Source organism: Sesamum indicum, linkage group LG3, assembly GCF_026168435.1.
Source record: "Sesamum indicum cultivar Baizhima isolate 11 linkage group LG3, ASM2616843v1, whole genome shotgun sequence".
Taxonomy (NCBI): domain Eukaryota; kingdom Viridiplantae; phylum Streptophyta; class Magnoliopsida; order Lamiales; family Pedaliaceae; genus Sesamum; species Sesamum indicum.
The window spans coordinates 3,792,085-3,809,762 of NC_142659.1; the positions used below are offsets into that span (position 1 = coordinate 3,792,085).

The 17,678-nt window shown below is 26.6% G+C and overlaps 1 protein-coding gene and 1 long non-coding RNA gene across 3 annotated transcripts; both read left to right on the plus strand.

Annotated features, from left to right (window-relative positions):
- Positions 1 to 320: 320 nt before the first annotated feature.
- Positions 321 to 4,361, plus strand: LOC105157178 (ribosomal protein L29 family protein). Of its 2 annotated transcripts, none has more exons than XM_011073507.3 (4): positions 321 to 496; positions 1,630 to 1,800; positions 2,326 to 2,483; positions 3,986 to 4,361. In XM_011073507.3, the coding sequence occupies exons 2-4, from the start codon at positions 1,647 to 1,649 to the stop codon at positions 4,091 to 4,093; spliced, it is 420 nt and encodes a 139-aa protein (XP_011071809.1). In that variant the 5' UTR covers positions 321 to 496; positions 1,630 to 1,646; the 3' UTR covers positions 4,094 to 4,361. The 2 variants fall into 2 exon arrangements, with proteins under 2 accessions (XP_011071809.1, XP_011071808.1); XM_011073506.3 differs by having other exon boundaries at positions 323 to 496; positions 1,626 to 1,800.
- A 2,450-nt stretch (positions 4,362 to 6,811) lies between these two features.
- LOC110011759 (uncharacterized) lies at positions 6,812 to 13,321 on the plus strand. The gene is made up of 2 exons (XR_002286843.2): positions 6,812 to 6,981; positions 13,079 to 13,321. It is a non-coding gene; the product is annotated as an uncharacterized LOC110011759 (long non-coding RNA).
- Positions 13,322 to 17,678: the final 4,357 nt, after the last annotated feature.

Consider the following 17,678-nt stretch of genomic DNA (forward strand, 5'->3'; position numbering starts at 1 on the left):
TTAAAAAATTCATCTTTTTTTTTTTGTATATAATAAGATCAACAAGTTCTAAAAAATAATTTATGTTTAATTTTTTTATTACTATTAATGACTATACAAAATTATATATAAGTATTTTTATAATTTGATAAATATATATTTTTAAACTTTTATAAATTATATTAGTACTAAACTAATTAATAAGTTATATTTATAAAAATAAATTAAAATATTATACCATATATTTAATACTTTTTATTTAATATAATAATATGTAATATTATTTATAAACCCAACAATTTTAATATCACCAACAATTTTATTAAAAAAATATTCATTCTCTCTTTCTCTTTCTTTCCCACTCTTTTTTTTCTGTTCTTTCTTCCCAATTTCCAAATCTAAATCCTAAAAGGCTAAAACCCTAGCCCTAAACCAACGATTGCAAGCCCCAATCCATCTACTACGGCAACGAGGAAGCCGATTGCTGTTGTGTTGGCCAAGCAAGAAGCTCGAACAGGTTTGCCATTACATCTCATAGTCTTGGTCTCACCGTTGGGTTCTGTGTGTGTGGGCGGCGCCTATGAGGAGAAAATGGTTCTTTAATTTTTGTGTTGTTGTTCTAGTCTTTTTATACTTGTTAATACTTTTGTTTGCAATCAGCACTAATTCATATTATTGAATTCTCCAAAAATCTCCAATTGCATTTCGAGCTATTATGGAGAAACCCTTTTGGGTGTTCGCAAGAATAAAAATAAACTCTACAATCAGCACCTTTTTTTGGGTTTTGAACATATATTTAAAGTTTATCATTGTTAAATCTTTGTTATTGGAGATATATGTAATTCTTGAATGCTAGAATATTATTTTTATACACCAATTTGAATTTTCTGTGTTGGTTTGGTGCTTCAAGAAATGAAAATGGATACTGAACTGATTTGGTATGTGAAGGAGAGACTGTTGGGATGTATGCTGGGCTCGAACTAAACAATTTGCTGAGCTCGATTTCGAGCTCAAGCTCAAGCTCGTCAGATTGAGCTCGAAGTTGAGGTCTAGCTCGAACCATAAGAGCTCGTCGTGCTCGAGTTCCATGAAAAATAAAATCAAGCTCAAGCTCGAGCCAATAAAAAATGGTTGAGCTCGGCTCGAGCTCAACTCGTTTACACCCTAATAAACCTTATATCAAATTAGTTGGAAAAACATTTCACGCTCTCTGTCTTCCCCTTCCATTCCTGTGCGGCGCCCATCTCCGGTCAGCCTTCTTGCTCTCAATCGCCATCTCCGGCGAGCATTTTTCATTCTTGTGATCGTCTATAATAGTAGTTTCATGTATAATTTACACGTGTTTCTATGTTCATGTATTGGGGAGTGTGAAAAAGGAGAATTGGAGAGAAGGATTTTAGTGGGATTTAAGCACACCACTTGCCATTTTTGGTTAAGATAGAGACACCCATTTTGTATTTTCGGGCAAGGAGCGATGGTTCGTTCAGAAACATTTATCTTTGTTTCATTTTCGGACAGTTTTGGTTTATTGTAAAGTACGTTTGAGTAATGTTCATTTCAGTTGTTCAAAAGGGTTTTAGGGTTTGTGTCTTTTATTTATTTGAGGTGGTGATTTTATTATTTCCATTCTTTCTTGTTTGGTGCAGAAAGGTTTTAGCTTGGATGTGATGTTTTTGACAAGGATTTTTGGGAGGACACTCTTTGCTGCGGCCAAATCCGAGGCTGCAGCTGCAGCTGCTTCTTCTATGACTCGGCGTAACCCACTGGAGGAGTTCTTTGAAGCTGATAGAAACCCAGAGGATGAGAAGCCTGTTGTCTATGGTACAAATGTTGCCTTGTCTTTCCATTCACTATTAAGGTTGTTTTTTTCTATTGTTTACTGTGATTTTCTTATCGCCCAGGATTCTTGGATTAACTGAGAGAGCATGGGTTCTTTCTAATGGAAAAAACATTCATTGTGTTAAGCAGTTGAATGAGTTCAAATTTACTCTCACAAACTTCTTAGCTGGGTTTAGGATTAAGGCATAGGTATTTTGAATTTTCACTTAGATGAGGTGATTGTGTTGGTAATAGTTGGTTGTTCTCTAATTGGTGGATGTATTAGTGTTGTAAATAAGATGGGAGAGAGTTGCCTGAGCCCACTGGTTTGTTTAGATGGTGTGAAACTTTTGAATCCAGCCTGCAGCAAGTTATTAGAAAGTTTTTATATGTTTTGGATGCTTCAATTATGAAATTTGATATGACTATGTTCTTTTGTGTGTATTTGATGGATATTCTTCGGGAAGAGTTGCATCATTCACTTTCTCAAATAAGATATCGTTAATTGGATATTTGATTTTAATTCAGGTAGGAGTTGGAAGGCATCTGAACTGCGACTCAAGTCTTGGGATGACCTTCACAAGCTCTGGTATGTTCTTCTTAAGGAAAAGAACATGTTGATGACTCAGCGCCAGATGCTGCATGCTCAAAACCTACGTTTCCCCAATCCAGAGCGTGTTCCCAAGGTATAGCTTTGTTACTCTGTTTACGTTCGTCTGGACATTTTGATGTGTTTCTGCTTCACACGCTCTGAAAAAGGAAAAGCATCGTCCACGGCTGTGCCTGATTGCATGTTGGCAGATTCTTGCATGTTTGTGGTGAATGTAGAATGTGATACCTGGTACAGTATCATTGCAAGGTCCCCTAATTAACAGAATAGCTAAAGTAAATGGGTTTTTCCCATTGTTAATATTCTGAAAGATCCATCTATTTTCCTGGACTGAGCATGCACACAGTTAAAAAGAAAATCAAAAGTAGATAAAAATGTTCAGACTGTTCAGTCTCTACCCAATTTACATATTTAAGTACGTCAATGTCTGATATTGACTTGGAAACTTCATTGATTTTGTTTTAGATGCTTGTTATTTTATGATGCCATTTATTCATGTTGACAGACTCTGATAACAATTTTGGTCTTGCTCTCTCTTTGTGAGAAACATTAGAAAACTGGTTGATTCAGTTTTCCTGAAACATTATAGTGACCTATTTGATTAAGGAAATTAAACACTGGATCTGTTAAAAGTGTTCAATGGATTTGGTGAGTGGAAGGAAAAGGGAAGTGAAAGGAGGGTGCGCAACGGATATGTTGATATGATGAGGGGAAAAAATAAAAGAAATAAAATCATTAGATATCATGGATTTCAACCCTATTTCATTCCCTCTAAAATTTGAGGATAAGGAAGGGAATGCAATTACTTCTATTTAAATGTATCGACGTCCAATTTATGCTACCATTGATCTTCTCCATAGTCTTAATAATATAAAACAAGTGTGACAAATGATCTAATAATAATGCATGCTAGGTTCACGTAGGTGAATATGAATTGTTGCTTTCTGAGATCTAGTAATGCAAATAAGATAAGAGGATGGACATTATGCCTTTTCAATAACTTATATCTTAACACCTGACGCTATAGAAATTTGTCCTCCTTTCCATACTTCACAAAGTAAAGTTAGTTTTATGATTGTAAGTTTAAGGATTTACCAAAGTGTGATTATAGATGTTTATGTTGTATTGATATTTTTCTCCACCTATGTATTATGGGATAAAAGCATAAGTGGAGAAGATTGCTTTCAGTAAACAGAAAGTTGACATGACTTTTATGTGAAATATACAGCCACCTTTTCGACAAAGGTATATCTAGGTTCAATCTTATTAACTTTCTTTCGATGATTCTGGTATTGTGATCAGTTCTTCTGAACTGACCATTAACCTCATAACTTCGACTCATGAAATAACAAGCTGTGGTTTATGGTGTTAAATTTTCACACGACACTCTGTCAGACAGCAAAAGGCATACTAGAACTTGCCCAGTTTCTTCATTATAATGGGCCTGAAACATCAGAAAAAATTATGTTAACATGGTCATTCCATCTTTAACTTTTCATACCGTGTATTGCTATGTAGCCCTGAATTATCCTCTCCACATTCACTTTCCCTTATACCGGCATTATAATGACTGAACAGGTGCGGAAATCAATGTGTCGAATCAAACACGTGCTAACTGAGAGAGCGATGGAGGAACCAGACCCCCGGAGGTCTGCTGAGATGAAAAGGATGATAAACGCCTTATAATTTTCTGGACTTCAGTCTTTACACCAGAGCTGGATGACTATTGTTGCCGTGCTTCTTTCCATCTTTCCTCTTTTCTTTTCATTAGGCTGCTCTTGTCACCTCGACCCCGTTTTGTGACACAAAGAGTGTAATTGATACCAGTTGATCTATGCTTTCGACAAAAGAACGTTTTCAACCTTCTTGAGGAGGTGAATGGAAACATGAAAACAGATTTGATCTGAAGGCACATGACAGAGTTGTGAACTTTATGAAGTTTACCATTGGTTTACGATGTTTAGTATTCTTACACTTACTACAAGTTCTCAGAGAATATTTATCAATAACATCGTATTAAATACTATTCATATGTCAAGAAAAATACGTACAAATACACATTAGAAACATAGAATGAGAGCAAAAGCTTAAAGGGTTTAAAGCAAGACCGTAGATATGGACCTACCCCTTCTGTAGATGTTTTGATTATGTTGTTTGGAAACATTGTAATGATTGTTTTATAACTTACAAAAATCCAAAAATTTATAAGAATCAATTTCAATATCCAATTCTAGTTAAGTTCAAATTATCTTAATAATTTACTAACAAAATGCTTTACAAATTTATATCTATATACAACAGAATGATGGTTGATCAAAATTATGTAGTTTTGATTGAATATTAATGTTTGATGATTTTGAATTTTTTTTTATTGTTAAGAAAAAAATTTATTGGCTACAGACATTATCTATTTAAATATATTAGATACTTACTTTGCATTTATTCGTGACTTTATCTCAAAAATTATAATTGAATTTTTTAGTTGTCAAAAAAAACTTTATTGGTTAAAAATATTATCTATTTTAAATATTTACTTTGTATCTATCCGAAATCTTATCTCCAATATTATAATAGAATTTAAATTATAAATAAAACATCAGTTAGAAACATCACGTATTTTAAGTATTTTGATATTCTTTGGTATTTATCTGAAATTTTATCATCAATATTATAATTGAATTTTTTAATTGACTAAAAAATTCTTATTTGTTGGAAATATCATATGTTTTAAATATAGTAAATATTTATTTTGTATTTATCCAAAACTATTATCTTCAAGATTAAAATACTAATTGAATTGTAGTGTAGTTTATCTTAAATAACATTAAGTTTTATTTGATATTAATTCACTATGTATTTATGTTGTTTATGATTAAATTTTATTTAGTAACAATAAAAATGTCCAAATCAAATAAAAAATTTTAAAATATATTATTTATGTGTATCCAAACTCGAGGTGCAATTTGAGCGGAGCCAGCTCACGAGCATTCGAGCTCGAACTCTACAGTTTATGTTCTTGAGCTTGCGAGCTTGCCCCCTTTTTTGTTTTTTTATAAATATTATTTAAGTGCATATTCGATATTATATCAAGTTTATATTCAAAATTCACCACATATTAAAATTATTAGTCAATATATCTCTTATTTTAATTTTATATAATAATAAAATACAAAATTTTTATTTCAATTGTTTAAAAATAAGCTTAAGTAATAATTTAGTAACTTTTGATACTTTTTTTGTAAATAAATATTAAAAATTCACAATCAATTAAAATTATTAGTTAATATCTCATATTTTAGTTTTAGATGATATTGAAATATGGTATTTTGGTTTATATTAAAAACAAGCTTAATAGGCAATTTAGTATGTTTTGATAATTGTTTTGTATATGCATATAAATATTCTCGTTTCAATTTCAATCTATTACAACAAAATGCATTTATTCACTATATATTAGAATTATTAGTCCATATCTCATGTTTTAGTTTTAGATGATATTAAAATATAATCTTTTAGTTTATATTATCTAAAAAAAGATTAATCAATAATTTAGTACATTTTTATAAATTTTTTGTAAAATAAATATTTAATACAATACATATGAATTTTATCGTTATAATTTCAATATCGACTACAACAAAATGCGTTTATTTTAAAAATTCACCATATATTAGAATTGCTAGTCAATATATCATATTTTAGTTTTAGATGATATTAAAATATAGTCTTTTTATTTATATTATCTAAAAATAAGCTTAATCAACAATTTAATACGTTTAGATAATCTTTTAATAAATAAGTATTTAATATAACATATACATTTTATCGTTACAATTTCAATTCATTACAACAAAATGCATTTATTCACCACATATTAAAACTATTAGTCCATATCACATTTTAGTTTTAGATGATATTAAAATATGGTATTTTAATTTATATTATCTAAAAAAAGCTTTGTACATTTTGATAATTTTTCTGTAAATAATATATATGAATTTTATCGTTAAAATTTTAAAATCTACTACAACAAAATGCATTTATTTTTAAAATTCACCAAAAATTAGAATTATTAGTCAATATATCATATTTTAGTTTTAAATAATATTAAAATATGATAATTTGGGTTGTATTATCTAAAAAGAAGCTTAATCAATAATTTAATATGTTTTGATGATTTTTTTGTAAATAAATATTTAATATAATATATATGAATTTTACTGTTCTATTTAATATCCACCACAATAAAATATATTTGTTATTAATTATTTTAATTCTATATTTATTTAATGTATATAAATAAATATATTAGTTATTTCTATATTTATTAAATAAATAATTCAATCAAAAAATTCATTAAATAAAATTAGAAATAAAAAACAAAAGCTGAAAAGGTAGTAAATGTAATGTGAGAAACTGAGAAATGAGAATTGCCTATTGAGAAATGAGAACGCTCTCTCTCGCTCTCTCTGGCGCCAAGTGAAGAAAAAATTGCAGAACTCGAGAATTCTATCTTCACGTCCACGAGTCCATCCGCACATCCCACACCTTCGCTCCGGCTCCACCATTAACAGGTGGGTTTTCTTTTTTGTAGATTTCTTTTAGAGTTTGCGGAAGAAATTTTCTGAGCAAGTATTGCTTTCAAGGTGTTTGATAAAATGCAATTTTGTTGGCTTTGTTTGATTGTGCTTGGACTTTGGCTGGAATTTTGTTATCGTTCTTGGTTTCAGAATCCCGACTCCAAGTCGGGAAATTTTGCATTTTTTGGCTAATATTTAATTACGAGTCGCGATTTGAAATCGCGACTCAGTCGTGTTTTTGTTATATATTTAAAAATAATTATGATAAAATAATTTTTTTTTATAATAAAAAAATAATTAACTCAACTAATAATTAGTTTTTATTTATGTTTAAATATTTATCCTTTTTTATTTTTATAAACTTTTTTTATATATATAATTTTGTTCATTAAATTTTTATTTTATAATTTAATTTTTTTGTTCTTATTTATATTTTTCATCTGTTTTGTTTTTGTTTTGCAACCAAAAGGAATAAAATCATTTAGTGCTAATAGGTATATATTCTATTTAATATTATTTTGTATAATTCTACTCAAACTATCATTTATTTTTTTTTATTTTTGTTTAAATATTTCTTCCTTTATATGTTTTCTACACTATTTTTTTTTATGTATTATAGTTTAATCCATAAATTTTTATTTTTGTAGTTTAATTCTTTTGTTTTTTTTTTACAGATTTCTTTTCTTTTTTATTTTTGATTTTTTAAACAAAAGAAACAAAATTATTTAGTGCTTATAGGTACATATTTATTTAATATTTATTTGTATGTATGATTCTACTTAATCTGGTATTTAATTTTATTTTTATTTAAACTTTTACCATTTTTTTAATCTTTTTATACACCTATTTTTTTAACATATTATAGTTTCATCCATTAAGTTTTTAATTTATGGTTTAATTTGTTGTTCCTTCTCAAATTTAATTATTATTAGTATTTATTTGTCTTCACATGATGTTGTACAAGATGGAAGTAATCACCGGATATCATTTTACATATAATTTATTTCTTGAGCTATCTAAATATGATTAAACTAAACTTATGATCATATATACTTCTTAATTCTTACACTTACATGTATATATATATATATATATTTATGTATGTATAGTTCAAGTTAGTTTTTGAAAAAATCTTGTTCGTGAAAATCTTATTTTATGCCGTTGAAAGACCTTTTCTTCTTCATGACCAGTGATAATATTGTTATATTTATAATTTAATTGAACTTAGTAATTTTAATTTTTATTTATACTCGTTTTATTTTTCTTATTTCATGATAATATACGCCTTTTTTTATTCAAATTGATGAAATAATATTGAGATTTAAAATTATTTTCTTAATAGTCCATCTTTCTCTATTTTATTTTTTTTTCAGTTGTCTTTCTTATAACTTATTAAAAGTAAGTTTCTATTCATTTTTATATTTTATTTTATTTTTTACAAAGTAAAATCATTTTAGATTTATGTATTTTTGTATAGATTTTGTGGGAATATTAATTATAACAAACAATGCATTTAACTAATTTTTTATTTTTTATATTTTTCTATAGAGTTGGACTTTAATTTGTAAAATAAGTAATGTACATATTTAATAGAATGTCATAAATTTTATGAAAGTAATCCTCATAAAATACAAATGTTGGTTATGAAAATATATTGTATGTGTAGGAAAATATCATTTTCGATAATAATCAAAATAGATTAATAATTCACAACTCCTATGTTTTTCTTATTAAGCAATATATTATAAAAGATTTTATTTAATAATTTTTTTAAAAAAATTATATAACTATACTAAGAAAAAATTTCATTGATTAAAAAATCTAATTTTTTTTAACTTAATAATTTAATTTGTATTTATCTACAAAATCATGTACACAATATTTTAATTGTCGAGAAAAAATCTATGGGTTAGAAATATCATCTATTTTAAAATATTTAATATTTATTTTATATTTATCCTAAATCTTATCTTCAATATTGTATTTGAATTATTTAATTATCGAGAAAAATATTTAATTGGTTCGAAATGTTATCTATATTTTAAAATATTAATATTTATTTTATATTTATTCGAAATCTTATCTTCAATATTGTATTTGGATTATTTAGTTGTCGAAAAAAATATTTAATTGGTTATAAAGATGATCTATTTTAAATATATTAAATATTTATTTTGTATTTATCCAAAATTTATCTCCAACATTATAATTAATTTTATTTTATATTAAATAATTACCTAATAATATTTTAAATGTAAAGTATTTATGTTGTATACACCAAAATCTTATACGAATATAATAACTAATTTAATTTGTATTTATTCTACTTAATGATCATGGACCAAAATCTTATACCAACATTATAACTAATTTAATTTATATTTATCCTACCTAATGATCATTGTCTCTAGAAATATGATCTATTTTAAATATATCATACATTTATTTTGTATTTATTGAAAATTTTATTTGTAAGATTATAATTAAATTGTTTAATTATAAGAAAAATCTTATTGGTTAGAAAAATAATCTATTTTAAATATACTAAATATTTCTTCCTCATTTATCCACAATCTTATTTTCAAGATAGGATACTAATTTAATTTGAATTTATCTTAAATAATTACCTAATAATCATGGACTCCATCAGGTGTGTATTTAAACATAACGAAATCTATGCTGTCAAATTTTATTTCTCCATTAAACAGTTTCAAAACTTAACATTCTATGCTGCAGTGAGCATCTTACTATTTTTCATGATATTTTTTTTCATGGTTATTGAAGTTATTCAATTAGTAATCTCCATATTTTAATTTTTTTTATTTTATGTTTTACACTCATCTCAGGTGTGGCTAGACTATTTTTTTGTTGTTTTATCATGATGTTATTTCATATTTTATATATTATTTTTCATGATACTTGAAAGTTATTGAGGTAATAGTCTCTGCAATTTTAATTATGTTTTCTTTATTAAATTGTAATATTTGTTTCTCTTATGGAGTTAGTTTTTTAATTTTTGTACCAGATGAAATAGATTTATTTGGTGTTAATAGATTTATATTTTACTTTAATATTTATTTGTTTAATTCTACTTAAAATTTCATTTAGTATCTGCTCGTGTTTAAAAGATATTTACTCTTTTGTATCTTTAAAGACTAATTTATTTTTTATATCTTATAGTTTCATCTATCAATATTTTTTTATAGTTTAATTTATTTGTCTTTTCATATTTTATTATTTTTATTTTTTTATAGAAAGAAACATTTATTTAGTTTTCTTAACATGTTTATTTAATATTAATAGGTGCATATCACACTTAACATTTATTTTTATGATTATTTTTCATTCTCCATTGAATAATTTTAAAACTTCATACTCTATATGGTTATTCTCATTATTTTTCTATGCTGTAGTGGGTATCTTATATTTTTCTATGATACTTTTTTTCATGTTGTTGAAGTTAATAATCTCTATCCTTATTAAATTTTATGACTTATTTATGTTTTACACTCATCTTTAGTGTGGCTAGACTATTATTTTTCTATTTATCATGATATTATTTTATTTTTTTTGTATATTACTTTTCATGAAATCTGAAAATTATTGAGGTAATAACCTCTACCATTTTCTTATATTTTTTTATTAAATTTTAATATTTATTTCTCTTATGGTGTTAGTTTTTTTTTAATATATATAATATATATATATATATTTCTATGATGGTTGCTTGATTTAATTTTTGTACAAGAAGAAATGGATTTATTTGGTGTTTAATTCTACTTAATATTTTATTTTATATTTATTTATTTTTGAATACGTACTCTTTCATATTTTTGTACACTAATTTTTTTCTATATATTTTAGTTTAGAAAAAAAAGCAATTCCCCCCCCCCCCCCCCCCCTTAACATCCTCAAATCGTAATACATAATTATCAATTATTCGCATAATGTTATGGATAAGTGGTGTGATGATGTATATCATATTTTGTGTGTGAAATTAGAAATTTCTATTGGCATGATAAATTCTTGAAGGTGAGTAAAAAATTGAAAAAATGAAATTGTGGGAAGTAAAAAGGGATATTGTAAATATGGGCGGAAATAAGTAAAGTCTTAAAATAATATAAAGAGATACGAGAACTAGATAATAATAATATATATATATATATATAGTATACAACAAAAGAGATCATCCTTATCAATATTATTTTATAATATATTATATTAATACATATAGATACATACCCACTTGTATATATATATACATAGACATTTATACTTATATATATATACAGAAATATTAGCATTAGAAGGATATAGAACCCACAATAAATAAAGAAAAACAAAAAGAAAAAGAGAGGAGTGAGGCGGTGGAGAGGTGTATATAAACATCAAGTTGTCTTTGTTCTTTCTTTAGCAAAACATCACTCTAGCACCTCTTTGAAGAATCACTCTATAGTTGAATTTGGTAAGTTTTGTTCATTTTCCATTTTTAAATTCGTATAGGAGCTGATATTAGTTGAAATTGAAGCAATAACCAATTGAGATGGAAGGAAAACACCAGGAGAGGCTCCGTCCGAACAATCTATGTAAAAATGGATTCTCTAGAGTTACACCGGTCTAAATCTAGTGAATTTTGAATCTGTGGAAACTTTGAGATGTGTACTAAAACTTTGTAGTTTTCGGCCGAATCTAAATCAGTCGTTAGCATGGGTAAAAATAAGAAAATATTATGTTTCTCTGTTCCTGCTGGAAATCTGACAAAGTTTATTTAAACCCTTGTAACTTGAGCTCCACTGGTTCAATTTGCATGATTCTTTTGTAAAATGAAAATAGACAGATAGGAGATTATATTCCGAAAATATGGTGATTTTTGGAAGAGTCTGATTTTTTAGAGAATTTTAAAGTAATAGATTAATATCTGTTCAAATCTAACCAGGCTGTACTAATAACTCTTACATAGAGATCCAAGTTGTAGATTCTTGTTGTAAATAAAACTAGACATAAATAAGAATATTTGGAGTGAAAAATGAAGCCTGTATTAGCTATATTTTGGTCAGGGAAGAATTTGTAAGTAAAACAGAGTTGCTATAAAAAAGTGTGCAAAAAAGATTAAGGAAAAATAGAGAGATAAATATTTATATTTCATTCTTATTTGCTAAAAGTGTGAATTTTAAAATAAATATATATGAAATATTATTAGGAGCTGAACCAATTGAGAAAAAGCTCACAACGAACTAAGACCATCTACGATATATATATATATATATATATAAGGTAAGTAAACGATTGACGTCGTCTATATGTACTGTTTTATCTTGATATTACCTTTATGAAAATCTATGATTTGATTTGCTAATAATGATGAAAGGCTATACTTGATGCATTGTTAAGTTGGATGATTATGTGGGAAGTAAGGTAAGTAACAATTATAATCATCTATATATATGTGCTCCATTTTCCTTTTTAGTAAACATATGATTTGTGTTGCTAATACTTGGAAAGAAGGTATATTTGATGGATGGTTTAAAGTTGAATGATTGATTGATTATATGCTCCACTGTGAATGTTGATATCGTGGAAGTATGATATGAAGTGTATTTTTCATGCCCCAAGAGTGTATGGTTGTAACCATATGAATGTGATTGAAGAGATGTGATGATGTGTGGTTTTACGTTACTAGTTGCTTACAAGAACGGTAATATGGGGACATGAGTGAGTAATGAAAACTGAATATAATGATTATGTGGATACTTCTTTGATAATCAACTCTAGCCTGTGTGGCAACTCTAGCTTGTGTTGCACTCAAGGGGATTACTTAAATATAAAATATAGAAAAGTGAGGATGAGTTGGTGGAGAAAGACCCTATATCACCATCTTGTAAGTATACTAGAAAGGGAGAAGCTTGATTGATTATCTTGTTGTGAGATGTTTGCCTCATTAGTCAAATGAGATGTGATGGAATCTAATTGGTGATATGTGTTATTTGTTGCTACTGTTGTCTTGTTGAACTAAAGATAAAATTTTATGTATAGTTGGGAGAAATTATTTACTAATTGAGTCGCAGGCTCAATCATCTGCAATATTTTTCAGGTATAGACCTTGGGGGTGTTCACTCTTGAAGAATAGGTCCACGTTGTTCATACGAAGTCTTGTCGGGCCAGCATGCAGTGTTCCGCTCACAAGTTAATAAAATTAGAAGTTTTGAATTTGGGAATGTTAATGATATACTAATATAGAGGATATTCTGCGAATAAGAGTAATAGTTTTGTCTTGCTATATGTGACTAGCAAAACTTTTACAATTTTCTTGAATTTTAACACTTTTGTTTATTTATTTTGATTAGCATGATCATTCAAAAAAGTAAAAGTGTTTATAATAATATAATTTATTTTCCACCAAAAATCAAAAAATTATTTTTCTATAAATAACATTGCTAGTTAATTTTGATGAATTTTCATATATAAAATTAAAATCTTGAAAAGTGATATTTGTTTGAATATTTTGGAATATATTGTATTAGTAGTGACAATTTAATTATTTAGTAGAATGAACTATTCAAAAGATTAAGTATCTCAAAGTTCAAATTTTGTTTTATAAAAATTATGCTACAAAATAATAAATATAGTCAAATAATTAATTAACAAAATTAAATTAAGAAATTGAATTAACCTTTGTATTTAATCTTAATTTAACACATGTCTATAAAATATTCAATTAAATTAAAGTACACAAAAGAAGAAAATAAAATTCAAACAACTGTGCGTGGATTTTTCTGGAAACGAGCTCGAATTACACACACATTAAAATACATATGCTTGCATGTAAATATATTACAAAACATATATTGATCATTAAATTTTGTATAATTATATTAAGATACTTTAAGAAACTAATTACAGAAAAGCTAAAATGTAGTTATTCTTTTCATCTTGTAAAACATCATTAGTACACAAAAACAGAAATCTAAAAATTAAACTATAAAATAAAAATTTAAAAGATAAAACTATAATGTGTAAAAAAAATGGTGTGTAAAAAAATACAAAAGGATACATATTTAAACAGAAAAAAAAACTAAATGACAAGTTAAGTATGATCATACAAATAAATATTAGACAAAATGTGTACATATTTAGAGTTAATAAATGTGTTTCTTATTGTAGGAAAATAAAAAAATAACAATAAAATTAAACTATAAATTTATAATTTAAAAGATGAAACTATAATATATACACACATAAAATGGCGTAAGATGCAAACGGATAAACTTTTAAAATAAAATATAAAAAGCAGATTAAATAGAATCATACAAATAAATGTTAAACATGATATGTAGTTATTGATATTAAATAAGTATGTTAAAAACTAAATAAACATGTTTCTTTTTGTAGGAAAATATAAATAATAATAAAATATGAGAAAAGACCAATAAATTAAACTAAAAAAAATAGTTATGATGAAAATATGAGAAAAGACCAATAAATTAAACTAAAAAAAATAGTTATGATGAAATTAAAATAGGTTAAATGCAATTTTTTCCTCATGCGTTATGTAAAATGAGAGTATTTCCCTTGTGAAAAACGAAGTAAATTACCCCATGTGTTTCAAAAAATAAAGCAAATTACTCCCTCTTCCCTATCAATGGTTTAGATATGGGGGTAATTTGCTATCAATAAGGACAAAATGCATAAAATCTCCCTGTGTTTTAAAAAGTCTGCAAAAAAACCCCCAATATTTTCAGAATAGGTTAAAAGCTCCCATGTGTTTTGTAAAACTCAGCTCAATCACCCCATCTCCGTTAAATCAAACTAACGGTGTTAATTTTTTAAAAAATAATTGTTATACCCTTACTTAATATATATTATTTCTTAGTGTAATGACCGTTGGATCTTTTTTGATCAAATATTGATCGTTATATCTAATTAAATAATCTCAACCGTTAGATTCAACAAATTATTTAACTTATATTATATATAAATAATTTAAAATTTAAAAAATATATTATTATTATATATTAAAAAAATTAACTATCCCACCTACCCCCTTACCCCCCACTGCCTCCCGCCCCCCCACCTCCACCCCCTTACCCCCGACTTCCCCCCCCCCCCCCTCCCCCCATCTCGTTGCCGGCAATGAGATTTTGTTAAAATTTTCATATCTTCGTAAATTCTTTACCAAATTGAGTGAGGCCGGTCTTATTAGAATCATCTTGAAAAGATAAGTCTGATGGTGGTGGTCTGAGGCCGAGATTCAACCGGACGGAGACAAATTGACAGCAAACATGTTCGACAGTTATTGCTTGAGCCCACTCTCTATGATTGATGAAAACTCAAATTAAATGTATGAAAATGTTCATCTTGAAGAGAGGATTCGAATGGTACCATTGACCGTTGGAAATTCGTCCGAACGACGCCGGAAACTTAGAAACAAGTTTCCAACGAAAAAAGGGCGAAATCGTAGTTTTTCTTTCTTTTTTTAATTAATTTTAATTATATTAATTAAAATATATTTTAGTTAATTAAGAACATTTTAAATAATTATAATAATTAAATATTTTTGGCTATTTAATAATAATTATTGTAATTAAAAGTAATTTTAGATTTAATAATTAACAATTATAAAATTATTTGAATTTAAATATAATTTAATTTAATATTTAATGTTAAATAAATTAAATATAATCTACTATGACAAAATTTAATACTTATGTTTTAGGGTTTGAAATGACAAAAGAAAGACAGAAAACAAGTCAAAAAGCCCTTTGTATGTTATATAGACCAATAGAGGGGTATTTTAGTCCAAAGTGTCATTAAATATGAATCTAAACCGCATAAAATGACTACTAAACGCAGCAGACACACGTCTCCTCCACTTCCCGTTAGTTGCTAACAAAATGGGATTTTTTTGCTGACTAAATCAAAATAGGAGGGGATTTTTAGCCTATTCTAAAAACACGGGGTGTTTTTTGCATACTTTTTAAGACACATGGGGGTTTCATGCATTTTATCCCTTATTTTTTACAGAGGATTTTCTGCTCATTTCTTATATCACAGGTGTGATGCTCCCCAGTGGTAATACTGTTTTATGCTAGTTAAGTACCCCACATAATTAAATTTAATTATAAAGATAATGTAGAAAGAGTGTGAGTGCGCAGAGAAGCCATAGATTCAAGAAAGCAAAAAATTCAAGTATATTGAAAATTAGTGTGTTACAGAGGTGGAAGACGAAGTCTTCCTTTTATACTGTGGTGTTCTGCAGTTAACTAACCTAACTACCTCTCATTAACAGATTAACTAATAAACTAACAAGGTGTTAATTTGCAAAGGGAAAAAGCGTACGAGTGCTTTTATAAGTGAAATAGCAACATTCCTTAACGACTATAAAAAGGCATGAAAATACGACAAACAAAAAACGTGAGAACAAAATGCGATGGCAAGAGTTCTTCTATTCTTCTGTAGATCATCTTCTCCTTCTTCGCTGGGACTCCCTCACTTTCATCTCTTCTGTCAAGGCAGTGTTTCTGCAGGTAAGAACTTCCATCACTTCTGTAGTTTTACAGATAATATAAGCATGTAGTCAGTTATATCACATACTCTGTCAATACTACCAGTAGGAGTATCACCTCATTCACAATCTTTAAATTAATAAGTATGTGATTTAATGAAAATTGATCAAGGTTTTTTGTCCTAAAATATGGCAAGAATTAACAGTTGAAAATGAAAATTTGACCAATGATTCTTTTAAATCTAAGTTTAATTTATAAAGTTCTCTAAATATATAATAATATATCTCTGTGATTTCCTTTTATTAAAAAAAAATATATGATCTAAATATTAGTAAGTTATTATGTTTAAATCTTTTAGTTCACTTGAAAAATGAGCCATTCATTAAAGTTTTTTATGGAGACAAAGTTTTATATTTTGTCCTTTAAAAGTCACTATGAGTTATATCTCCATGTATATTTTACAGTGTCATATTGCTCTAAAAAATTATATTAAAAATAATATACTTTACAATTTGTTGTAAGCTTATATAGCATATCACCACCGTCCCCTTTTTTTTAATAATTAAAATGTAGTCGTTATTGTCTAATTATACATTTCAATATATTTTGTATTCAAAACTTTTGCATACTTTATCTTTTTATTATTATGATTTTTATTTTCTTTTCTATGGCTAACCCTTTTTATCAATGCGTTCAGGCTTTTAGAGAAATGTATGATAAATATTTGTTATTTTAATACTAATTGGTTTATGTTTTTCCAATTCATTCATTTGTTTGCTCATTAAACTTTCATCTTTTTAAATTTCTTTTTGTGATAAAAGTTGTTTATTTTTTCATCACTGACGATAACGTTGATATATTTATAATTTAACTGAACTTAATTATTTTATTTGTATTTGTATGAGGAAAATGAATTATATAAATAAAAAATGCATTTAAGTAATACTTTCTTTTTATTTTTATATAGGGTTAAATATACGTAAAAGTTAACCTATCTATTTAAAACTACTATATTTTAACCATTGAAAATGAAAGTTTTATTTTGTGTAAAAGATTCATTTATTGCATCATATATTATTATTTTTTATTAAATTTTTTAAAAAATATAACGGTGCATAGTACGAGTTCCAGACTAGTATACAATTATATGATGAACATATGAGGGTTAAAATTAGTAATTTTTTCCAC

What these genes read in the sequence shown, in the direction of transcription:
- LOC105157178 (XM_011073507.3), top strand. Translation starts at nt 1,647, where the DNA reads ATGTTTTTGACAAGGATTTTTGGGAGGACACTCTTTGCTGCGGCCAAA. An exon ending in TGAGAAGCCTGTTGTCTATG is followed by an intron (nt 1,801 to 2,325) that starts GTACAAATGTTG and finishes ATTTTAATTCAG; the next exon opens with GTAGGAGTTGGAAGGCATCT. An exon ending in ATCCAGAGCGTGTTCCCAAG is followed by an intron (nt 2,484 to 3,985) that starts GTATAGCTTTGT and finishes ATGACTGAACAG; the next exon opens with GTGCGGAAATCAATGTGTCG.